Source organism: Styela clava, chromosome 4 (assembly GCF_964204865.1).
Source record: "Styela clava chromosome 4, kaStyClav1.hap1.2, whole genome shotgun sequence".
Taxonomy (NCBI): domain Eukaryota; kingdom Metazoa; phylum Chordata; class Ascidiacea; order Stolidobranchia; family Styelidae; genus Styela; species Styela clava.
In genome coordinates this window covers 11859787-11885538 of record NC_135253.1, presented here as the reverse complement: position 1 = coordinate 11885538, position 25752 = coordinate 11859787, and the positions used below count along the sequence as shown (strand labels likewise).

Genomic DNA, 25752 nt, shown 5'->3' with positions numbered 1-25752 from the left:
TTTGTGTTTTTTTAATAGTTTCAACATCACAGATCAGTGGTAGAAGCCATGCAGGGCACTATTTGACCTATCAGGACTACAAAAATCACACAGTCTTGTTATCTGAACCTTATTATAACCAGGGCCAGTTTGAATCAAGTTTCAGCCACTAAAAATTCTACTCCATCTATTTTGGTATCAAGTTTGACCCCAGCTACCAAGCCTTACTCTTTGCCTCCAACAGCATACCCATACAATACAAACAACAAGTTAATAAAATTGTCTATTGTTTAATGGAAAATTAAGCGACGATCGCTTCACACTGACCATTATTATTATAATAACAATACAAAATTGGAATTAATTCAAACTAATGAAGGCCGTTTCGACATTCTTTATATAGTCAGAGAATTCGTCACTGGATGGAAATTCGCTCAATATCAAAGCACCAGGCATCAAATCATCAATCATATAACATAGTAGTATAGGCTTTTGTGAGCGTTTAACAGGAATGATTGCCAATGAACGTCTGAATCACAATTCAACCCAGTACTGCACCTATACCAACAGCAACTTTATCTTTTTCAAAATTGTAAGTGCCAGTTAAGTTCAAAGTAAGTGGGAGTGGAAGTAGTTTCTTTTCTAGTGAGCTTCCAATGGTCCATTGTGAGGTCAGAACTCCTGTAGATGAAAGTGGAATATTGAGTTAAAGCTGGATAGATCAGGTAATGGTAAAATGAGAAACATAGCAGAACATTAAATAATGATCTTGGTGTTCCCAGAACAGTTTTGACAAATATTATGTTGGCCCTCATAGCGAGTTTGCACTGACATGATTAGTATGATTTGAATCACATATACAGGGTGACCAAAAAAAGACCCCATAAATATCCTCAATGAAAATGAAGAATTTATTTAACACTTGAACTTCTGTTTGTGTAAGATTGTACGAAAAAGTTTCAGTAATCTAGGACGCTTTGCATAAAAGTTATATTCTCTCTAGAACAGTGGTTCCCAAACTTTTTAGAGTTGGGACCCACTATTTATTACCACAGCTTTTGGCACCCACTTAACTTCAATTTAATTTTTTTTTTATGACCTAAGACAGAACACAGCAATGTCTAATCATCGCGAAACTACCGTGTTTCCTCGAAAATAAAACCTGGCCTGAAAATAAGATATTAATTTGAATTTTCAAAATGATTTTAATTAAACCCTACCCTTAAAATAAATTTTAAAATGTGTGGGAGAGGAAAGGTTCATTGGCCTGAGGTAAGGTGAAGATCACACCACTATTCAAGATTGTGTGATATCACAATTATGATATTTGTCACTTGATTTTTGTATAAGAAATACAAATAAAAACAATGGATGTCGGTTTTTATATACCTAATGTTTAGTAAAAAATCTTGTGATTTTCTACAATGTAATTTTATTTTTGATAAATGAACACAAAAGACCTCTTCCAAAAAAAACAGTATTATTCTTCAAAAGAAAATTAATCTAAATCCTGTCTAAATTTTGGGGAAACGCGGTAAGAAGTGCTGTACAGTGTACAAAACTGCTATGCGTAAAAAAGCCACATGGATATTCTTTGTGTAGCAAAAAAAGATCATAAAAAGAAAACTTTCACAGATTAGAATTTAAATTCAATTTAATTTTTTTGAAGAATTACGTATGCTAGTCGCCACCGATCCTAATAACCAGTATAATTAACCAAAGCTTTCTACATCTTTTCACGACCCACTAAGATTCCTTTTGCAACCCACCAGTGGGGGTCGCGACCCATAGTTTGGGAATCGTTGCTCTAGAATATGTTTCAAACTACCTGGATTCTTATTTTTTGGGGTCACCATGTACATGTCTGTTTAAAAATTTATTACTAGTCAATGACGCAACATGGATTCTATATATTAAGTACAAAAAACAATACCTTTGAATAACAAATTCATTTTTGGGACATCAACTTGATAAACCATGCTTGTTACACTATCCATTGTTCGTAATGATGCTTCTAATTCAACTCCAACTTGCACATTTTCGTTGGCTTTTCTGAAGAAGCTTGTGTGCAATCCTCCTGCACCTAATGTTGCCGCTAATGTCCAGTCTTTAGCTGTTATGAGAAAGGGTGTATTACTAAGATAAAATGATTTGGCAACAGTTGAAAATGTATATTCAAATTGTATTAATCGACCATTTAATGTAAAAGCATATTTCTGATCCCTTTCTTATCGGACCTACTTTGATATCTTCCTGCAAAGGTGACAATTGCTTGCTGCTTCCCAGCACCTTTCTGATATAAAATTTCAGATCCTAGTGAGAGGTTTGGAGTGATGGCTTGAAGGTAATGTACTATAAGCATACCTGTCAAAAATTATAGATGCATTATTATTTAAATAGTTATACAAATATACGAAAATATTGTGTTTTTTGACACTAAACAAACCATACCATTTCTGTTCAAAAGGTCGGGGTCAGCACTGACTACAGAAATTGTGGAATCTTTCAATGTGATATCTGTACCTATTTGTAAGGACTGCAACTTAGATGCTTGCGTCTGAAAATGACATACATAGGTTAGTTATTAACTGAACCAAACACATAACAATATAAATAGTTCTTAGCAAAGAGCTTACTTGTGCAATACATTTTACTTTCATTCTTTTAGCTATTTGATGAATGAATTGCGCTTGTAAATTTCCGTCATTGTCCATTTCTCCGACCATGACTGGGAAAACCTAGAAGACAAAAGTTCAAAGATTGATTTTAATTTTTTATGTAATAAAATACCTTCAATTCGCGACTTACCTCAGATGGACTTAACTGTTTGGTTCCAACATATGTTGAACCAAATCTATATGAAGATTTTTCATTGTTCAAATGAAAAGTGTGCTGGACCTGAAAATGACAAACATATTACAATCCGAGATATTCCGTAAATGACACATTAATTTGATCGCAACATACCTGAAAATGTGAACTCAACCCTTTATTTGCCATAAACCTGATACCTTCAAAAGGTTGCATCGCAATATCTAAAAATAGGTAACACTTATTACCGGTAAATACATTCAATTTAAATAAAATGCAACTAAGATTCCAGCTAGTTATACAGTCAGGAATGTTTAAAGTGAGATGAATAGTCAAATCCATTTAATATTAAGTTAAGAACAAAAAAGCATTCACCGAATTTCCGGGAAAAATATGAAACCAATACTGCATTTTCAATATCAATGTTTGTGTCCTTTGATCAAAGTAATATATTCGACATTCCATATAATTTTCAGTATGCATGGAGATATGGCTTAAAATGATAAAGTAGTCGATGTTCAAATATCAAACCTTTGCATAATTTGTGTAACTCTTCAAATGTTCCAGGATTTGTTGACTGTGATGTTGGTGATTGCTCTGCTGGTTTTTCTTCAGTCACTTGGATTGGTGTGGGGGCTAAATCAGAAAATGCATTCATACTATAAAAATGTTCAATAAGAGATCAAGGCAGTACAATTACGTATCAAACGACAATTAAGATATGTAGATCATCTTCACATGAGATATGTCAGAAACTACATGGAAATGCTATTCATTTTAACAGATTCTCGTCTGAAATTGACAGCATGGGAGAATCTACAGAAAGTTACAACAATCACAAAGAAGCTTCTAATTAAAGAAAAGCCACCGATTAAAATTATCCCCCCACTATAGGGTTTGTGATACTGAGTATTCACTTACAAAATTCTTACCTGGAGCTATAGGTGGAGTAGGTGCGGCTGATGCCATTACATTCCCCATGACTACTGATCTTTGAATATGTGCATAAAAAGGTTTTGATCAGCACTACAAAATCTAAGCTATTTGATAAAAAGAAAAGAAAAATAAGGAACATTATAAAGGCAGCAATTGATGGGAGAGTTCAGTATGCACGGTCAATCAAAATATATGACGCTAATAAGGAAAATAGCACGAAAAATTCATATGTTCTATTTGTAGACAAAAATTCATGGACCATACAAAATACTAAACTAAGCAAAGGTTCATGTTTATTCATCCATCTTCATACGCTTCGCTGCATTCTCCTCAGCTTTAAGCAGAGGAACGCTTATCTGTGCGATTGTGGGGGAAACTAATTTCATAACAATTCTTTGTCTTTGTATATTTGATTTGTCATGCGAAATTTCAACAGTGACTGCGTCAAATACTTGCATGATTCTTCCTCGTATTGCAATTTTGCATTCATCCTCTGTATAAGTCATTTGATCAGCTGGAACCACTGTCCCATCTATTGTACGATCCAGAAAAACAGTCCCTTCTAAACCATATTTGGGTATCAATACTTGAACAGCATTCTTTTTCACAGCAATAATGAATCCTTCCTCGTTGACAACTTTCTCTCTGAAGAACAACTGAGTATGCAAAGCAACAGAAGCACGTTGAGCATATTGTGCCATTCTATGTCTGAAGTTCAAGTTGTCACAAACCCTTTGTTGCTCGTGTTTATCCAAAAGGGCTGGGAAAGTCATGTCATCTCCAATTGCCGCGGCCAATAACCTATGCGCCAATATGTCAGAATATCTTCTAATAGGAGAAGTAAAATGAGTATAAATTGGTGCTGCGAGTCCGTAATGCAGATAATCAGAATCCATTCCACTGCAGAAATACACTGCTTGAAGCATACATCTAGTAGCAATGATTCTCAATAAGGTCTGAATATATGGATTACCTGGAATATGAGCATCATCCAAAGAACGAGCAAGGTCAAGTGATGTATCAGTTTCAATGTTAACACCTCTAGACTTGGCCGCATTAATTAGCATATCATAATTGGACTGTGGTGGAGTAGGATGTTTTCTTAAAATAGCACAATCAGGAAATTCAGATTCGGTGTACTTGGCGACAGAACAATTTGCCAGAAGCATGAATTCCTCAACCATAGAGTTGGTGTCTTTAAGTTCTTTTGTTTGTAGATCTATAGGATCATGAGTCTCGCTATCAATGTGAAATCTAACTTCAGGAGATGCGAGACTCAAAGCACCATTGTCGATTCTACGCTTTTTCAAGATTTTTGCGAGCATATTCAGGCCTCGCAAACCAATTGTAACATCATCATTCATTGATTTATCATCTATCATCATCTGGGCTTCTGCATAAGTAAGCGATTTTCTAGAGCGAATAATTGATTTGCAAAAAGAAGTTTCGACAATTTCTGCGTTTTTGTTCAATTTCCAGATACAAGAAAAGGCCAACCGGTCACCATCATCACGTAAAGAGCATAAATTTGACGATAAAACGTCAGGCACCATATCAATTCTTTTATCACACAAATACACTGTTGTTCCTCTGGCTTTCGATTCCTCATCCAAAGCAGTTCCAGGTCGAATAAAATAACTAACGTCTGCAATATGTACACCAACTTCACACAAATCGGGCTCATTTTCTAATTCTCTGTAATGTAAGCAATCATCAATATCAGTACAGCCAGGAGGATCTACACTGCAGATTGGTAGGTAACGTAGATCTTTACGTTTCTTTATTTCAGTCTCAGGAATTGTCCAATCAGGTTGGGGCAAACATTTAAGAACAGCTTTTGAGAATGGCTCATGTGGAATATCATGTTCTAATAATAAAACTTCATTTTCCGTATCTTTTTCTCCAACTCCACCCAAAGCCCGAACGAAGTGTCCTTGAGGATATTTTGAAAATCTTCCCCAACTATCGATTGCGACAATGATTCTTTGTCCCACTAGCTTTGCCGCTTGTCTTGTTTCTACACGTACTCTTGGTATCCTTCTATCAGCGGGAGAAAACAGATGTCTGGTCATATCTTTATTTCCAGAATCTTCTAAAATACCACAATATGGTCTCCAGTTTCGTTTTATAATGCCAATAACTTTTCCAGTTCGTTTTTTAGTTGCTTGATTTTCATTTGTATTATTTACATTCTTTTCTCTTGCATCAGTATCTGCACCTGGCTGCATTTCAATATCAAGCACCACATCACTTGGCATTGACCATTCTTTTTCGGGCAATATTTCAACAGCGACAATGTCCTGATGCACAGCACGGTTCAAATTTATTCTCCCTTGTATAAGTATACTAGTTTCATCATCCCCAGACATTTGTACGTGACCCTCCAGATAGTTATCTCGACTGATGTTAATTTTTCCTTGGCGATATTTTCCATGTTTTATTCCCATTTGTAACTTGGATAATGGCAAATGCTGGGGGTATGAAATTGATTTATCAACTTCAATGCTCTCGTCTGCTTCCTTTGCTAACTTATCAATAAGTTCAGGAAATCCAACAATATTTTTAACATACTCTTCCATAGTGAAAGATAACAATCCACCCTTAATTGCAAGATCTTTATTAGCTCGATCATTTGTAACAAGAACAGCTTTCTGTTTACGTTCCTCCAAGCATTTATCATAAAATGATGTTGCGGTTCGAATTAGTCGATCATTCCAATCGTTACTAGACTCTCCGCGCTCTCTTTCAACCCAAGTATCAATGGAATGTTCGTTTGTGAAAACAAAAAACTTTTTATCCGGATTTTCAATCAATGTCCTCAATTTTTTGTATACCGGTGAAGATCTACGTCTCACCTCTCGTAATACAGTTTGCAAAACAATAACATTTTTGATAGCGGGATGATGTAATACATCGATTTGCTTTAGGACAACATTGGTATCAACAACTAGAATATGTTCCACATTGACGAGGTTATTGACGAGAGAAGGATGTTCATCCATCGACTTTTCATCTTTTAATTCAAGACCATTTTTAATATCATCTCTTAAATAATGTTCCCTTATTATTTTCAGAATCTTTCCAGATCTTGTTTTTACCATCAACACTTTAGATGTTAACATTTTGCTTGCATTCAAACATAGAAATTTATTTCAAAATTGTCAATAAATTCATTCGCCATTCATCTAAATATGCTGGAATAACAACAGGAAAGCATATTGGTCTGGTTCTTAGCACGCCCACTCTCAAATCACAGGTTACAAAACTTGGATTTGAGCATGTTTGCCACCCTAATCTAAGTGTAAAAATTTGTTAAAATTTACATACTTATATAATATTACCTCTGCTGCACTTAGTCAACCTAATATTGAGTAATTCATCATAAATGGACTCTGGTTGCTAATAGGTTCTACTATATATATATATATATGATGCAAATATTGTAATAAAAATCTTGGTTAATATATCAGTAGGGCACAGATCTCACATTCAAAATATCCCAATATTTAGATCCATGAAACAAGGGCGACCAACACAGCAAGAAATGTGTATGATCATGCTATGTTTTTCGCAATAATAATACTTTGTGCATATTCCAAACAAGGCTCTTGGCAAGCAGTACTGGTACTCTACAAAATGCTGAAATGAGCTATTTTTGAAAATTTTACAAGGGGATCATATTATTATGACATTTTTGTACCAACCGTTCCAACTCAACATAGCTTAATATTATTTATTATAATATGTTAATTAAGCGATAACCTATACTCTGATTTAAATTCAGAAGTTGGCTTTAAAGCTGAACCATTCCAGCACATAAAGCGCTTGGTAGAGTGTAGGAATTTCATTGCATTTACTTCACCGCATGCATCAGAAACAAAATAACTGGCTTAGTAATACCACACTCGGCATGTAAGTAATGGTTCTAAGTTCAGAAGTTAGTACACGAATATCTGAATATGCCCAACTAATGTTTAACGGTACAGGTATGGCATTAAATCAATACAGAAATCATTCTTATACACGTCCTTTATTTAATCGGCATCTATTTACCCTTCGATTCGTCAGCGTAGTCCCGCGACCAAATTATCTGTAAATATCCAATGATATCTGGCGTAAAACCTAAGAGAACATAGAGCTGAGATATAGACATGTGTAAAATGCATGCTTGCCAATATAACTGAGGACGGAATACGAATAAGGCAAATTTGCATTTTGAATATTTTTTGTCTCAATTAAAATTGAACTAAAAATATTTTAAAATCAAAAATATGAATTTATCGTTAACATATTTGCTCAATTTTAAACGTGCGACTGAATACAACAGCATAATTATGTAAATTGTGATGGAGAAATCTGGCATCAGTATTGAGGTTGAAAGGTGACAACAGTGGCTCTGCCTCGATGGTCGTAAAAGCTACAATAATTTTCATTTCTTTTATTACAAAAGGTTTCTAAAAAGGATTGCTGAACTTACGGGGAAAGTGATGTAATCGCGGGTTATTTATGTATGTCTTCTCAAATTATGATCACGAGTTGAAAGTTGCATATTACGGCGATGGCAAACTGTGGTAACAGTGACGCAACGACGATAACAAGTACCGTAAGTGTGTATATTCATGTCAGTATACCCTCAACTTAGTGAGTCGCTGCTGTGTTTGATGGGAAGAGAACTCATTTCATTTCCATCATTGCATGACACCATAACATGCTGCAGTATCATAATCCTCATCACTAAGCTATTGTTCGATAACCTGGCTTTTTTTGGTAAAACCGTCACCTTCATAATTACACATTTATCTCAGTTAGCTCTGGGTCAGTCAGTCCGTATTTGCTCTCTTAAAGTGTACTACAGCTGTATGATTGATTTTATTACAGAAAATAAAGTAAAAATTAATGAAACTCTACCCCGTATCATGTGAACGATACATGCTTTCAGGATCAGTATCTTGTACCAAAAATCTCACGACATTGAATTAAATGTACACCATTAGAAGATAAACAAAATTTTTATACAGTTCTCTCGAAAATTGGTCATGATCACATCGCTAACAAGAACTAACCGATATAACTTTCCAAATACTTAGTAACAAACTAATTTAAACAAGACAATTATTGTCATAAAATGCGAAATGATGGGATGGTCAAAACAGCTAACTACACCTTCAGATGAAAAAAAGAGATTTGATAGAAATTCTACACAAGTAGAAACGGAATCTCCATGTTTTTGTGATCTTTTCAGCAACCCTAATGTAACTATTCAGAATCATTGTTATCTTGAAGTCAAGGAATCCAATTTTTACAAAAGTAAAAAAAGCAATATTGAACTTTCCAGAAAACTATTGCAGCCCTTTCACGAAGCAAAAGAAAACACTTAATTGGACAGAATAGCAGTGCATAATCACAAGCTAAATAAAATTGCAGATGAACAAGAATTGATCAAACCACTGTTCCATTTATATGTTCATCCAATATTTTGACTTTATCTTTCAATAGCAACACTCCTTTTTCGAAGAGACCACAAGCAACATCCAGCTGAAAAGGAAAACGTCTGTAAGGAAAATATGTGTTGCACTTTTCTTAAAATTTAGGCTTTTTAATGAATTGCTCAGATCAAAACGAATTATCTTACACTAACAATAAGGCTGAACCAATGTAAAACAATATCTACTATAAAAAAGCAAATCATATAGAAGAAACCCATTAATTAAAGAATATCATATTTGTGTTGATTAAAAAACGATAACAAGAAATCAATGCCTAGTTATCGGTGATGTGTAGTTGTTGAGACGTTCAACTGGAGTTTGAGTCATATTTTCAAACTCCATGGAGTCGTTCAATGGTGATGACAAAATCAAAATTTTCTGCAGAAACTCAAAAAGCATACGCCAATGTTTTTGGTATCAAATTTTCTTGGAGTACAGAACTGGAGTAAGGGAGTCAAAAATTGATTTTTTTCCAACTCAAGAAACTGGTTTCTATTGCAAATATACCAAGAATCCCCAGCCTGGCTAAATATGATAATTGAAAATTACCAACCTTCTCATCATTAGTTTGAAGTGGAAAACTGTTAACTGCTTTATACTCAGGATACGAATTTATTAAAAACTGTATGACAGGCACACATGCTTCAGTGATTGCAAAATACTTTTGTTCCTCAGTGTGATAGGTCCTGATCAAAAGAATTCAGAGTTGAATATGGCAAAAAATCATAGGACTCCCAAACACGGAATCAAATTCGATACTATTAGGTGACAAACGAAATTCTAAATTTGATGATGTGAAGAGCAGACCAATAGAAAGGAAATTAAACTCTCAACATTGGCAAGAAAAATCAAGATAGTGTCACTAGCTAATGCTATTTCAGTTTGAACATGACAAATTTCAAGATATAGTATACATACTATACTACATACATACTACAGTATGTGAAAAAAAAAGATTTCATCTGGATATCTCAGCACAATGTACTTGCATGTTAGTTATATCAGTAGTGGGATGAACTTTGTATAACTTGCACTTAATGGAAAATTGATTCAAATGATGAATGCAATCCGAAAAAGTCGAAATTTTATCGCATAACTCCCGATTTCGATGTCATTCAAATTAAATTCTTAATAGCCTCGACAGCTGACAAATTGTGCCAACCACTAAAAACATGGCGCGCCTAAGCATTCAAATTGAATAACTGATTGAATATTTCAATGCCTCTGACTTGAGGATGTGATTTGCCAAGCTCCAGTTTCCTCTAACCGAAATAAATATGAAAAATACAATACCAAACAATGTATACCTCGGATTCTGCATAGAGTGATATACAAAATAAGTTGAATCATCTTTTCCCGCCTCTTCTTTATCTTTAACAAGTCGTACTGCATTTTTCCTAATCACCCGTACTTTTGAATTAAGATCAATATCACACTCGCACGAACCCGGCTGACCTAAACTTTTTAATCGAACTGTTGCAGCAAGAACTGTACGAGATCGTTCATCTGAAATATAGTAAAATAGTGATTAATATGATAGCAGGTTAATTGAGTGTTCATTGACAAGTTGACGACAAATAACTTAGTTTAAGCATCAAGAGACTATATCCCAATGAAACGGCCAACATGAACCTACCAAAACAGCAAATCTGTTTTTGTATAGTCAGAAAATGATTTCCATTAATTTATAGTAAAGTACAAAACAAGAAAGACAGATTCTGTTATCACAAACAAAGTTAACATTAAGATATATTTGAGTCAAAGCAGAAATTTGACAGTAATTGTTTGGTCATTGTTTTGTGTGCAAGTATGCAAGACTCATAATGCTATCAATGCTCCTGGCACATGCATGTATGGTGCACATAAATTTGAGATTTTTTGTTTCAAGTAGCCTATATTTTAGAGTAAAAGACACACAGATTGTAACATTGTTTTTAGTCGAAGTCCGCCTTCAGCATCAAAGATCTTACACAAATCAGTTCAAATGAAATTAAAAATTATGCAATAATAGTAGAAAAACACAGAATAATGGCCCAGTCGTCAAAGCGCTACCTTCAGTTTAATTCCAGTGCCCACCCCCTCACCACAGTGTAGTAGTTCAGGCATATGATGCCCAAGAAAGATTCATTTTTTCCCAAAGATAGTGGATCCTTACATATCAGATATCAGTAGCTGCCTGTACAGTGCCATGTGCACAGTAAAAGGTGGGAATAAGCACCCTAAAATAGCATGACTTACTAACCTTGAGTTAATGCCGGTGGTAGACAGTCATGAAGAAAACTTTTAGCTCTTTCATCTGCATTTTCATCACAATCAGCATAATCTGCTAATTGAGCAAAAAATTGTGACAATTTTGATAAAATCTCTTTTCTTCGCTCTGGTTTCTGTGATGTAGATGATATAAAAATCAAATTTAAGTATCCTAACTCCTGTGAATGGGGGAAATAGTTTAAGTCAAATTTGAAAGTAGTACTCAACCGCTGATTGTATATTTTGATGTCCAAAGCAAGATAAGTAATCTCTTGGAAGTCCTTTTCGAAATTCTATGTTTTCTTCAATGGCTTTCTGAAGAGCTTTTGGCACCAACTGAAATAATACCAAATGAAACACAGATGAAAATTCAAGCAGTGAATTAAAACATTCATGTAATGCGTATAAAATGTATTTCTGAAAACCGGAATTTATCGAAGTCCGATCCGTTGTTTTGGTGGATTGTTTCAATATGTCAATTATGTGTTAAATATGAGAGTACAACGACCAGTAATAGTTTGTAAACTAGCCGAACCATGTACGCATTACATTGAAAATGAATATATTTTTTCCATCTAGTGATAAATCCATGCTCAACACTGTATGTCAAATGTGATAAAATATTTTATTAAGATTATCTCCAATATTCAATTCCCCTACTTATTCAGATAAATGTTCATTGTGAAAGTGTAAAACAACTTTAATTAGAATCTAAGGGATTCAAGAGTCATGCTGTACGCTAACGCTAACCCAAATATATTTTTGTAATGAATCGTCAGACCAAAGACAGACTTCCTCAGACAAAAACTCATTTCAACTCGACAAGAAAAGTTAATGCATACGTTTATAAACAATGAGTGTCACACAGCCTGGTACCAGGGAGCATGTCCATTATTAATTATTTTTTATATTGATTCGATTAAATACTTACATCTTCTAAAACATCAGCCCATGTATTCCTTTGATATGTTGATATTGTAATATGTAATGAATGAGCATCTGGTACTGCTTGAGCTTGATGTATATAACCTCGAGGAAAATATAACAAATCTCCAGGTTCTAAAACAGCATCAAATATCTGCTCTCCAATATCTTCATTTGTAAAATTACCTAAAAATGAAATGTCAAGTAATAATAGGCAAGGAAAATGGGATTTTGGATATTGTGATTATCTTGGATATATTAGTTAATGCTAATCTCATGTAAATTATCATCAGTTGTTAAAACAATTAAATACAAGTTCAATCTCAATTTACAATTAAACAAATCCCAGGCCATCTCGCCCGAGGGTATAGTTAATTGAATAGGCAAGGGATTTCAGCTATTCCAAAATGAAATAACCCCATTACCATGGGAACAGCTGGTCGTAAAGTGGCTCGTTCGGACGAACGGCGTACAAAAAGCATTGTAAAAAAGGCTTAAAAATGCATTAGAGAAATTCATAACTACAAATTATACACATTTAGATACGAAAGTTGAAAGTTACTTGCTATTTTTAATTCGTTAGCACATTTTTAAATTTTAGTTTATATGCTATCACATATGATACTCACCACTTGAATATCTTGGTAGTGTTTCAGCATCAGATTTAGGATTATATAAATGCCAATGTTTCTTTCCTTCTAATTGTAAAACAAATGCTTCTATGTCATCATAATGTGGAGCAAATCCTTGTGTACCAGAAGGTGTCAAATAACTGAAAAAATAGTTGGAAATAATTGAAGCGTAAGATCTATAGATAAATATCGACATTGCAAAGTTCTCAAACAACTACTTTCTACAATAAACATGGGCAAACTACAGCCAAGGTTCCAAATCTAGCTTAATTTATTTAATCTAATCTGTGCTTCAACCAATTATATATCTACGATTGCTATGTTGTTAGCGGTCTGTATTTGAAATGTCTTGTGAGTTCACTTATGTTATGTTATTGTTATGAATGACACAATTGTTATGAATGACCATTTGTGGGTTACAAACGCTGGTCCAAACGCTGGTTATGTTATTGTTATGAATGACACAATTGTTATGAATGACCATTTGTGGGTTACAAACGCTGGTCCATACTAGGCAGAGCTGAAACAAACCAAGCTGAGAAAACCCTTGAAGGCAAATAGTTGGAACTTTGCCCGGCCTTGTCCTACAATTTATTCAGCTTCGAAACTATGGTTTATATTATAAGTATATCTCAAGTAGGTTTTTATTTAAAAATTCGAATGGAAAAACTTACATATTAGATCCGACCATGTTTTTAAAATATTCCTGAAGGGTAGCACATAATTTCCAAACAGGTTTTGAAAATGCTTGAGGATTTTTTACTCTCAATGAACATCCATTCTGAAAGACAATGTTTACTTCGTTCAGTTGGGAAAACGAATGGATATTGATTCATATACACTAGAATAAATGCTGTCTTTTATATCCAAGTTCAACCAAATATTTTGTGTTCTATTCTGTAGTCTCATTCAGTAATCTACATGAAATACAGTGATATGTATTTTGGAGTATTAAACTAATATAAAATTCTTCTTCTAGACGTTTCAATTTAAAATATTCTAGACCTAGCAGTTGAGCGTTAAATTTAACTGAGTTGGCATCAAAAGTTAAACATTTTGAATTCAAGTCCCAAGCCAAACACTTCACTTTGAGTGTAATAAAAATAGGTTTCCCATTCCAAGATAAATAATAGCTCCTAAGATATCGTTAGATACAAGTGGTTGACTGTGCAGCTAAATTAGGCATGGCATAAAAAAATGACACAGAATTGTATGTCAAGTTCACAAAATAATATACAATATAATAAACATTACAGTTCTACTGCAATGTTTTCAACATCACAATTTCGAAAAAAAAAATTAAGTTGAACGAGATAATCAAAATTATCAAAAGTAAAATTTTACTTTATAGTTATCCCAAGCAACAACAGGAAAAACTTTTCCTTCTAAATTATGAGTTTCCCTGACTCCATCTGTGTATGAAGTAACATCAAGATTGACACCATATTGCACATTGCATTCATGAAGGATTCGATTAAATTCTTCCATGCTAAAAAGTCCGCTGACATAGGTTGGAATACGTCGCCGAATCAAAGCTGGTTTCTTCTCCCATATTGTACTGTAAAAAAATGTTTCACAATTTTTTTGTTTTTTTTTAATATATATTTTATGCAGTGAAATTGGGAATTTATGGTGCTTTTTTGGTACATACATCTATATTGAAAATGTTAAATAAATAAACTTTACAGAATAAATGATTCCCGTTCCTTGACCCAAAAATAAAAATTTTCCTATACTTTATCATGGTAAGATTTTTTGAAGCATATTTGAAGATTTTGCTTACAGTACAAACCAAGATAGAAACCATGCAAAAATTTTACCAGGATACAAAATTAGAATCAAGCAGTCGTCCATGATTCAAAGCAGTCTGAGCTCAAGTCATTTTAGTAATTTCATTGAAAATTAATCACCAAGGATGCATGAAAAGCAAAACCCGTACAAGTTTACCAAAATTTCGTCAAAGCAGAAGTTCTAACAATACTTACTTCATAAAATGTTTATCTGACATTGGATGAATCAACCACTTAAATAACATTTTTCCATCTTCTTCACTGTTACCAGCAGGAAAAGGCATCTTCAATATTTTGCTATTTGCTTTTTGAACTGACATTGTAGCATTGGTAGTGTTCTATAAACAAAATAAGATACTGATTTAATAGGGTAAGATGCCACCATGTTAAGGATATATAGAGCATATCTTGTGTTCACATCCCCAATATACTAATTCAATTTTACATATCTATTTCAACAACTCAGTCTTGATAAAATGGATTATTATAAGCCTACACAACAGACGAAGAAATGTCCTGAATCCAATATTCGAAATTCATTATTTTTGATTTAATAAATCTTTGAATTTAGAAATAATTTAGAATATTGTTATTAAAAAAATCAGGGACAAGGGGATGAGAACATACAAACAATACTTAACAGGTAACTAACAACACAGAGAAAACAATGACCTTTATATTCATGTTGCTACAGATATGATCAACATGGGAAATAGTGATTTATGCAATTTTCCAACTTTCCCCTTATTTAAAATGTACTCAATATTCCATATTCTAGAATCTTTAGTAGAATTTATTCAGTTTTGGCCATCCCAGCCACACTACATTCTGGTTTAACAGTACTGAATCAAACACATACTATAAAGATAATGCTATTTAACATCTCAGTCAAATAATAAAATCTCACCACAGCATGTACTGGTGAACTGCGACGTGAAGATGATTTGTCTGTACTACAATGATAAGTTTCAATACTTTGATCTGGAAAGCAAATTAATGGGTGAGCATGAAGTTTAAACCCAAGATCTTACATTCATACTGCCCTTAATAAATTAAGTCTTACACTCAATTCAAACCACTGAACCCCTTCACCCACATACCCCACTCCCCCGAAAAATAAACAGTATTTTTATTTAGACTTCATATCCATAATGGCCAATTTCATCAAGAATGATTATATTCAGTAATAGCTACTGGACCAGTATAAGCCCGCATTTCAATTTCAAACTATCGGAAATTACAGTTAGAATAAAACAATCTCTCACTTATTACATAATAATTAGTTTATTTTTCAAAATTCACAGTTTACTGAACCGAACATTCCATATTCTCTGACCTTCATCTTCAGTATCCACTCTAGCTTTCTTCTGAATTGGTGATGTACTTTCATTCAAAATATTCGCACAAAATTCCATTTGTTCATGGGATTTGACTTTTAAATTATTGGAGTTCGGATCAAGATTTTCATTGGGTGTCATCAATCTGAACAACAAAAGTTCATTGGATAAGAAAATATACACCTACAACATTATTAAGTCCCTAAAGTTACAACCATGACTGCGGGGATGATAAAATGTACACCAGACTCCGACTACAAACTACGAGGCATTTTTAAAAATGACTCTGGATCCAGGTTGAGAAAACTGGATTTGATAAAAAAATCTTTTGCATATGCATACTTTCTTTAGTTGTCTGCTGGGAATGCTTCAAGATTCAAGATCTCTTTGAGTTTTAATGGAAAATTTTGACCTCATTTAACACCATCAAAATTGTGAAATCAGAACTCTAAAGAATTAAAAATTCAACTCCAATATCAATATGAAATCTGACTCCTAGATTCGACGCAACTTTACCACATTTTCATGTTTTCAGTCAAATAAGTATGCGAGACAGTTGATGCCGCACTCATGGAATGCCTGACAAGAAATTGGGACACTTTCAGACACTCTCCAATATTATACGTACTAAGCTACAACTAACCCAATGTTGGAAGATTCCTCTGTATCATTGTCTTCATATCCAGTCAAACTCTGACTCGTTGAAAGTTCTATACTTTTATCTGTGAAAAGATATTCTCAATAATTGAATTCATATTTATGTAGCAAATCGTATGATGCAGATGCATGTGTTTATTAGTTTGAAATCATTCACAGCAGAGTATTTTAAAATGAGCTCTCTGCTCTATATAATTCAATTCTCGATTTGCTTTGAATATCCCTGGTCCTATTTCTCTTTCATTCAATTTATCACCATTGTGAGAGGTGGTGAGCATGAACAAGAAGTGTTACTTTAACTTTTGGAATGGTGTTCAACAAACAACCCAAGGTGAGGTGGTAGACATAAACAGAGAAAGGGAAATAGCAAAGGCATAAAAGAATTCCTACAATCCATTTCTAAATGACTCAAGAAAAATTATTGAAAAACATTACAAACCATCTTTGTAGACCCGTTTGGGAGGATGCTTCATCGGTATTTGGCATTCTTCAAATTCACGAAATGTTACTCCTGCTTTATGATTTTCATATATCCTAGGGCCCGTCGTCTGCTTGTTTGATTTTTTATCCAAATACATACTCGCTCGAAATCTTCTAAACATCATAAACACCACAATAAATAATCTCACTATGTTAACATATCGAGAGGCCGTGGTTTGCCATATGATTAAAGTCTTATTGACTTTCCTCTCCCTAAGGATAATATTTAAAATTCTATATCATAACATAACATATCTTAATGTATGATACTCTGCTGAACTATGTCTAAAAAAATTCCGTGAACACTCACTCATATTATGGGAAAACAGATTCTGATGTTTATACTTAAAAACTCCTCTCATCTAATTTACCCGAAAGGAAACACAGACGGCTTTTCCATGCTTTCTGAAGAAACAAGTGGGCTGATTTTCGATGCTTCGTTTGGCATGTTTGATCGCTTCCATTCTTCTTCCGTTTGTGGCTCTGCTTAAAACAAAACCACATTCCTATATAGTATTTACAGTTTAAAAATTTGAAACCAAACTGCATCGATGTTGATTTCAACCTGAGGGACTACCATCATACTACAGTTTGGGAAAATTGAGATAATGGAAATCTTCATTTTTATTTTGTCTGTCAATAATATTTTCATAGGAGTTGAATTTTCGAGCAAACTGCTCGGGAGTCAGAGTTCGAATTTCATACTTTCATAAATGATGATAAAAGTCAATATTTGCCCCAGAAACTTAGAGGCATCAAGTATAACAGGCATTTTTAACAGCCTATTAAAAAGCGCCAATAAAATTATTTGTTAACAAAATTAAATTTTCTCTGAGTTCGGGGCTAGAGACAAAATGTATTGACGTAGAGCAGAGGCAAAAAATTTTTTTAACCTAATGTGAGAAGTCTGAATCAACTTTTTCTAACAAGCAAATTGATTATCAGTTAAAAAGTGTATGACAATTTGTTATAAACTTCTATCGAGCTATATGTACAAATATATAACTTTACCATTTCCTCTTTTCAATTTCTTTTTTCGTTTTCTCGAAGATCGTCGAAAAGGTAGAGCAGCTTTGTTAGAAATATGTTTTATGAACGCTGAAGATGTCTGAGGAATGGACTTGTTTTCTTTAGAAGTCATCTGCATGTTAGATGAAGCAGCGTCGTCAACAAGATTATCCTATAGCAATGAAAATACTAAATTAAATACGACATGGCTTTCACTTTCTGTTTACCGGTAATATTACTAAGGATGCCATTTATGGAATTACAAATCAAATCAATCTGAATAGTATCTTTTTCGAAATGATTCAAATCAGAAATACTTTATTCGAAGAATGAGAGCGACATCCCGAAGTGAAACAAACATTGGATGTTAGTTTATCGCTTTTGTCAGCGCCTAATCCTTCGAAAGAGTTTATGCGCCACTCGCAATTACGCCAAATAATGGGCCAAATATCTTTAAAGAAAATGCAAATGAATTTTCACGATTGGCTTTTACCAAGCTGACGTCATTTTTACAAAGTCAGAGTCGTATACCCCAAGAACACTGCTGCGTTCAGAATGAAATATTTGAGATATATTTTGGGCGAACCATTACTGAATAAATTCATTGTGCACTGTTCGACTCAACTTGCTATACAGCAAGATGTTTGTGTGTCAGTATTCTATTACAGTATTATCAGTTTGTCCTCTGCTAGATTTGGGCATGTTACTGTGTTATGCTGTGACTTTCGGACTTTGGAGACTGTTCGGGTCTAGTATAGTACCATGGGTAGGCTACTTCCAGTGGGAATAGCATAACGAATTTTGTATGTGGTATGGGTCTCATGTAGTTTTGTACCTAACATACTTCTAGTGGGCGTAGCATGACAATTTTTCCACGTATCAATCCTAACCCCCACCTAGGGATGGGCAATGTAGAATAATTTACTATTCTAGAATATTCTAGAATAGTTAAATCGAATCCAGAATACTGAATCCTATTCTATTTTCATACTTATTCAAAAAGTGGGAATTTCCACAATGCTGGATTTAGATGTTAAAAAGTTTTAAATGTATAACTATATATAAATGTATTATTTATTTGGAAATGTCCTGAGCATTGGATTTCATTTGATACTATACAGGCATTTCCCAGGACAATAAAACTTATTATAGGATTATTATTTTTTTTTGCCTTCAATTTGTTCCAAATGTATGTAATCCCTAAATACTGAAATGCTAAATTAAGACACGCTTTACACACTATAATAGTAAGCGGTTAAATACAAAAATAGATATGAAACGGCGTTAAATATTTTTTAATGTTAGTCTGCCGAGTGTACTAACTAAAACATACCCGCTGAGAATTAATTAGATGCAGGACCAGCGTGTGGCCACTGCAACCTATGCGGCCGTTGTAAAATATTAAATTTAACCACTATCAATTAAAATCAACTTTTTATTCTGTGCGAGCAAGACTCGTAAAACCAAGTTCCCATAATCGCAATTTCGAACTTTGTTATTAAGTGATAACATCTAAAGACTAATTCCTTTTCTATGATTATCATTACATACTTTATCTACCCAGACTTGGCCGTGCATAAACTCAATACGTCACTATCTTCGCCAGATGCGGCAACTTTTTTCAAATTTATCGGCGACTAAAATACTACAGACATTTAATCAAACGTGCGTCTATCTTGAACGAACGAGGGAAGGACCGAAAAATATGTAATCTTTTGAGAGTGAAATTCACATGTGACAGATTTTCACGTATTGCGATATAACTTTGTATTTCGGAAAATGGTGTAATAAATTATTCGTAAATAATATTTGATCTAAATCAATCGCAAGCAATGTTATAACATTTAGCGCCTGGCTCTTGGTTTACATGCATCTTTTTTTGGTAAAACTCGCAGGTCTCGAGATATCTTAATGTAAAATGAAGCAAGGCACGTCTGTAAACAATTGAAGATTGTTGCAATCAGATTATCGGAATATCGCTAGTAAGTCGGCACAAATAATTATTATTATTATACGTTAGCTATATAGCAAATCAGTAGAACGCAAAAACAATGCAATAACGAGTCTTCGCCGTGAGGTGTACTTCGCCGACTTCTTGTTCTGAATATGCAGATTGAGATTACAGTGTTTGATGTTTACCGATTTTACGAGCAGACGCAAGTTATGTTAAACGAGAGAGACTTCCACGCGAGAAAAAACGCTTGTGAGATTTCGACGCGAGAAAAAACGCTCATCTTTAATTGATAAATTAGAAACTAGAAATACAAAAATTGACGCTTAGCGCCGGAGAGGCGGAAACCGAATCCTGTTATCGTATCCCGTCGGATTCGAATCCTCCGGATTCGGTATTCTATATTGCCCATCCCTACCCCAACCTGACTACACCATCCAAGAATTCAGTCAACACGAAGTCACAGTGACGTAATAGAGCCCTTCAAACTATACGAACTACCATCCAAGACGTGTAAACGAGCACCCAAAATCGTTATTTCTCTCGTTTTCTCGTCACAACGATTCCAATACCGCAATAGGAGAGAGATCGATAACGTCAGTCAGTTCTCTATCGTCGGCCCCGATGCCATTTCGGGCGATTGTACGTATATTTGACAAGCAAATTGTGATGTCGTAGTGGTGTTATTTTTGGATGGCGTAGTCAGATGGGGGTTAGGATTGACATATCAAAAAATTGTTATGCTAGGCTCACTAGAAGTACGTTAGGTACGAAATTACACGAGACCCTATGTTATTCCCAACCCCCACCTGTCTACTATCTACTATGCTATTTAAAAAGTACGTCACTACGACGTTACAATCACATCCTAAAGCTTGCCAAAGTATAGCTAAGATCGCCCGAAAATTGGATTAGGATTGACATATCAAAAAATTGTTATGCTAGGCCCACTAGAAGTACGTTAGGTACGAAATTACACGAGACCCTATGTTATTCCCAACCCCCACCTGTCTACTATCTACTATGCTATTTAAAAAGTACGTCACTACGACGTTACAATCACATCCTAAAGCTTGCCAAAGTATAGCTAAGATCGCCCGAAAATGCATCTGCGCCACCGATAACGAACTCTCTTACACCGGCGATCTCATATTGTGATCGTTGCAATGAGAAAACGAAAGAAAATTTTCTCGATTTCTGCCAATCTTCTGCGTGTTTTGGACGTTGGCAACGTCAGGTGGGACTTAGGAATGCAGGAATGACATACATACATATGCAAAAATTGTTGAGCCAGGTCAACTAGACATACTAGAACAGTAGAAGTGCATGTGGTACGGTACTACTGTACTAAACCATATCAGACCCGACCGCTCATTTATTAAAAAAAAAATTAAAAAGCTCAATGGATTCAGGTTCAGAAAGACTCAATTAAAATAATTGTATCTATAAATCATTGAGTGGCAACCTACAGACCTAATGCTATAATGACAAAGTGGAAATACTAATTACAAAAACAACTTCTTAAATTTAGTTTTTTTTTACTATCACTCACTTTTAACAATCAAAACCTGTGGTCAATCATATAATTGCTGAATTGACAGATTGACATGCCAAATGACAGAATGCAGGAATGACGACTCTAATTAGTTTCTGTGTTGTATCAACTTGTATGCATACTAAAACTTACTGATTTTATTGATGTCACAGATCTGTATACTGAGAAGGCTGAAGCTTGAGGTAAATTTTCGGAAGTTGCCCTTTGATTGCACAGCTTGTATGTTTTTACCATGTTGAAGACCTAAGTCAGAAGTTCAGCTGAAACAGAATGAAAGATTTGCAAAAATGAGTATACAGCTCGGCGACAACGCCGCAAGAGGCGCAGTTGTTACCACTTCATGCTCATGGCAGCTCCTGCCACGAACGAACCTCGGCGTCTCTTGCCATGGTTTTATGGTGCTATTCCAGGGGTGGGCAACTTTTCTAGTCGGCGGGCCAGATGTGGGAAAATGAAGTCCTCGGTGGGCCGGATTATTACAAAAAAATACTCCGGTATCCAATCTTTGTCAAATGCTCGACACTCTCTGTCAACTTTACGTTTCTTGGGATATTCCATGGTTAATAAAACTTACTATAAAATCTAATTTCTAAAATCTATTTATATTTAGAATATAAATATAACTGATACCAGTAGTGGGGAATGTTTACAACGCTCTCTGCTTTGACCTTATATTGTTTGTTTAACAAGTGTGCTAACGCAATTGTTTGTTCACTAAGGCAATTGTTTATTTCACCAGCTCGCACTGACAGTACGGTGAGAGTAGAGCGATCGGCAACTTTCAGGAATGAAGCGTCGGACCACATTACCGAGTATGGTTGGATACAGTCAGCGGGCCGGTCAAAATCTCATCGCGGGCCGTATGTTGCCCACCCCTGTGCTATTCAGTATTCAGTATTACCGGTGTATTCACAAATTCATGTACCAGATTTTAATTGATCATGCGGAATTATATCTACTCAAACCCTAACCCTAAATCCACCCAAACTGTATCCATAAAAAATACGTTCCAAATTACCCAATATTTGTCACCATCAGGGAAGCCCTGCTATTACAGCCGACATGCCGTGGTTACGGGTTACGACAGCAAAATTGGTGGTACTCGATTTGCTGCCGTTTCCACGGCAGATTGCTATTGGTTTGTGGCAGCTAAAGAGTCAGTCGCCGTGGGCTTGGTCCACAATACACCTCAATGGTTTGGTCATAGCGGCCATGGTTTGGAAATCCCGCCATGGTTTTTCGGCAGCACTAGACGCCACAAAATACTTAAAACTGCACTTGCGCCGCAACATAAGTCGCCAACTGGAGCATTCTTCGTCACAACACAGGTTTTACGGCGATAGAGAAAAGGCGTTTATAGCGAATAGTCACTAACGGCAAAAATGGCAGGTCGGCCGACAAATGGATAGTAGCCTATTGTAGGGGAAAAAACAACATGCCATTTTATATTAATATATTACTAGATTTTATTAGTATATATAGGCTACTTATTATGTAGCAAAATTATCCAAAAATATTTAACAAGGTTTGGTTTAAATTCAATGTAATGCTTCAATCTACAATTATAAAGTAATTATGACAAGTAAAAATTACTTTCCGATGTTTATTTCAGACGATAATGTGTTAATTTAAAAAGACATAACAAAGGATATAAACATGCATTGCCTCTGTTCAGAGTGACAAAATAACCTGATTTAATACAGATTTCCTACTTTAGAGATTGAATATCCGAGCAGAATAAAATATATTTTCAAATCAAATCAAGATATATTTTTCTCCGTAAAAACATGGTTTGGTTAAAAGATTTCCTTGTTTATTTCCGTAACAGTGTACAATCAGCAGTAAGTCTAAGACAGTGTTTCCCAACCCGAGTCCGCGGTCTCAAATGAGTCCGCGGAGAGTTTGAATGAGTCCGCAACGAGTCAGAAATTCACTACGGGTCACAAACGTGTTTGCGTTACTTAACTATCAGCCAAGTCACGATTTACGTTAGAAACATAAAAATCAAGTTATTCACATAACATTAATCGAGTCAACAATTACTGGTTACCGAGTAGGACTAGGCATATAATCGAATATTCAACTATTAGAATAGCAATTTACTATCCGAAAATTTGGTAACAGGTGACTCGACAGGTCACTTGCGCGTTGCTTAATCAAACGATTGGATTTCACAACTCACTTGCGAATTTCCGACGAAAACACGAGTTGGAAAACGCGTTGACAGAATAACTAGGTGGGGTTTCTCGCGAGTTCGAACAACGAGGAATAATTTTTATTTCTGGTAGATGTCAATGGTGGCAACCCGGATTTTTTAAATTGAAAAGCGGCAATACAAAATACTAAAAATAAAACGGAAGACACCATTTGTGTTGTTTTATAACGGTTCGCGACCGATTAAAAACGCTTTTTTAGACACTGCAAATCGCAAATTTTCGGGTTCTACCGTAGTATACTTACCAGGTCATTTTTTATTAGAATTCTTTGCTTTACTGCCTCCACATTGGTACGTACAGTACTGGAGTGCCGTAAATGTACGAACAGCTCAGATTTGTCGAATTCACGAAAATACGAATCAAAACAAAATATAATCGGGCACTTTACCACGTAAATTTGTGTCCACGGATTGTCATGATATTTTCTAGGTAGTATTGCTTTTATTTCGTCAATACAACCGCAGATTAAAATGATCACAATTTAATTAATAATAAAGCAAGGCGATGAATATGTATTTTTGATTTACTAATATACTTTAAATATATATTTAATAAGTACTAAATCAAGTTGTACTTTCTGGAAATTTATAGCAGATAGTAGGATTTTTCTAATGGCGGAAACAAATTCGCAAGATCGCAAAAAATATCTATCAAAACTAAATGTAATCGGGCAATATATTCTCACATCAGTATGTTCGCAGATTGCTGTGGCATTTTGAGTAAGTAATGCTTTCATCTTGTTGTAAGTCGACGCGACCGCGAGTTACCATGAACAATTAAAATAGAAAGACATCCTAAATTCTCGTCGTTGTCATGGATTGAATATTGTGCGATAGAAAAGGCCATTATACACTAAAAAAAAGTCGGCTCTTTTAATGAACGCGTAATTGCAGCGAATTTCCCATTTGGAAAAAAATTCGTTCTGTTGTGTCTGGTTTATTGCTTCTTCACGCAGAGTACGGTTGCAATAAACCAGGGGTCGGCAAACTACGGCCCGCGGGCCGGCCCGCGACACTTCACTGAATAATAAAAACAAAACAGCTGCTTTGACGATTATATTCTTTACGTAACAGAATTCATTGTGAGACACGTGTCAAAAACGCAGAAAAGTTGATGCTGGGTGCAAAGATTTCAATGGCGCCGAGAATATTCAAATGGGATTTTTTGAGATGCAATTCAATGAGAAAATAAATCTATATTCTATTCGAAAGCTGTATCACTGCTCGATTTTCACTATGAAAAGTATCATCCGTTCTGTTTTCATATTTCTAAAAATATGTGCGGCCCGCCAATGACTTGCAACCCTTAATTTTGGCTCGCGAGCGACAAAAGCTTGTCGACCCCAGCAATAAACGCACCTTGAGTCCGCAAAGGTTTTCGCCGGTGAGAAAATAGTCCGCAACCAAAAAAGGTTGGGAAACGCTGGTCTAAGATAACGTAACAATGACAATTTATGCTGTTGCAAACATTGGACCTTTCTCGCGGTTTTGCGTGTTATTTGCAAGTTTTCAGGTGTGTTTCTAAAAATTAGTCGGGAATCAAATAATTTGATTGTTATTATATCTTCTTAGGAGCTTCAGCTTAGTTTTTGGGTGATTTTTTAGTATTTCAAAGAAAAATCAGGCAGAGATGGGTCTTACGGTTACGTAACAAATATAGGTAGACGATACAATAGACAATAGACAATAAGTTTATTTCATCGTGCAAGAAATCACAACACAAATTAAAAATAGGAAAAAG

General features: G+C 34.9%; 3 protein-coding genes across 4 annotated transcripts; all 3 read right to left on the bottom strand.

The window, feature by feature from the left end:
- Window positions 1-253: 253 nt before the first annotated feature.
- On the bottom strand, window positions 254-3837 carry LOC120325915 (mitochondrial import receptor subunit TOM40 homolog). The gene is made up of 9 exons (XM_039392091.2): window positions 3723-3837; window positions 3322-3426; window positions 2947-3014; window positions 2788-2877; window positions 2616-2717; window positions 2431-2536; window positions 2221-2343; window positions 1913-2092; window positions 254-660 (listed from the first exon to the last, which is right to left on the bottom strand). The coding sequence occupies exons 1-9, from the start codon at window positions 3769-3771 to the stop codon at window positions 521-523; spliced, it is 963 nt and encodes a 320-aa protein (XP_039248025.2). The 5' UTR covers window positions 3772-3837; the 3' UTR covers window positions 254-520.
- A 63-nt stretch (window positions 3838-3900) lies between these two features.
- On the bottom strand, window positions 3901-7197 carry LOC144411621 (exosome complex exonuclease RRP44-like). The gene has a single exon (XM_078111573.1). The coding sequence runs from the start codon at window positions 6846-6848 to the stop codon at window positions 4020-4022; it is 2829 nt and encodes a 942-aa protein (XP_077967699.1). The 5' UTR covers window positions 6849-7197; the 3' UTR covers window positions 3901-4019.
- A 1384-nt stretch (window positions 7198-8581) lies between these two features.
- LOC120327006 (ribosomal oxygenase 1-like) lies at window positions 8582-22117 on the bottom strand. 2 transcript variants are annotated; one of them, XM_039393377.2, is made up of 17 exons: window positions 21929-22117; window positions 18294-18462; window positions 17654-17768; window positions 17242-17396; window positions 16789-16867; window positions 16145-16290; window positions 15716-15789; window positions 15004-15146; window positions 14363-14576; window positions 13693-13799; window positions 13016-13158; window positions 12394-12572; window positions 11691-11798; window positions 11455-11596; window positions 10520-10718; window positions 9766-9898; window positions 8582-9261 (listed from the first exon to the last, which is right to left on the bottom strand). In XM_039393377.2, exons 1-17 carry the CDS (start codon window positions 22028-22030, stop codon window positions 9166-9168), a joined length of 2304 nt encoding a protein of 767 aa, XP_039249311.2. In that variant the 5' UTR covers window positions 22031-22117; the 3' UTR covers window positions 8582-9165. The 2 variants fall into 2 exon arrangements, with proteins under 2 accessions (XP_039249311.2, XP_039249312.2); XM_039393378.2 differs by having other exon boundaries at window positions 17654-17765; window positions 21929-22116.
- Window positions 22118-25752: the final 3635 nt, after the last annotated feature.

Coding starts and splice junctions, on each gene's coding strand:
- LOC120325915 (XM_039392091.2), bottom strand. CDS start 3,771: ATGGGGAATGTAATGGCATCAGCCGCACCTACTCCACCTATAGCTCCA. Junction 2,718..2,787: donor AACAGTTAAGTCCATCTGAG/GTAAGTCGCGAA, acceptor TTTGTCTTCTAG/GTTTTCCCAGTCATGGTCGG. Junction 2,344..2,430: donor CGACCTTTTGAACAGAAATG/GTATGGTTTGTT, acceptor AATTTTTGACAG/GTATGCTTATAGTACATTAC.
- LOC144411621 (XM_078111573.1), bottom strand. CDS start 6,848: ATGTTAACATCTAAAGTGTTGATGGTAAAAACAAGATCTGGAAAGATT.
- LOC120327006 (XM_039393377.2), bottom strand. CDS start 22,030: ATGGTAAAAACATACAAGCTGTGCAATCAAAGGGCAACTTCCGAAAAT. Junction 17,769..18,293: donor GAAATTGAAAAGAGGAAATG/GTAAAGTTATAT, acceptor TTTTGTTTTAAG/CAGAGCCACAAACGGAAGAA. Junction 9,262..9,765: donor TTCAAACTAATGATGAGAAG/GTTGGTAATTTT, acceptor TTTCCTTTTCAG/CTGGATGTTGCTTGTGGTCT.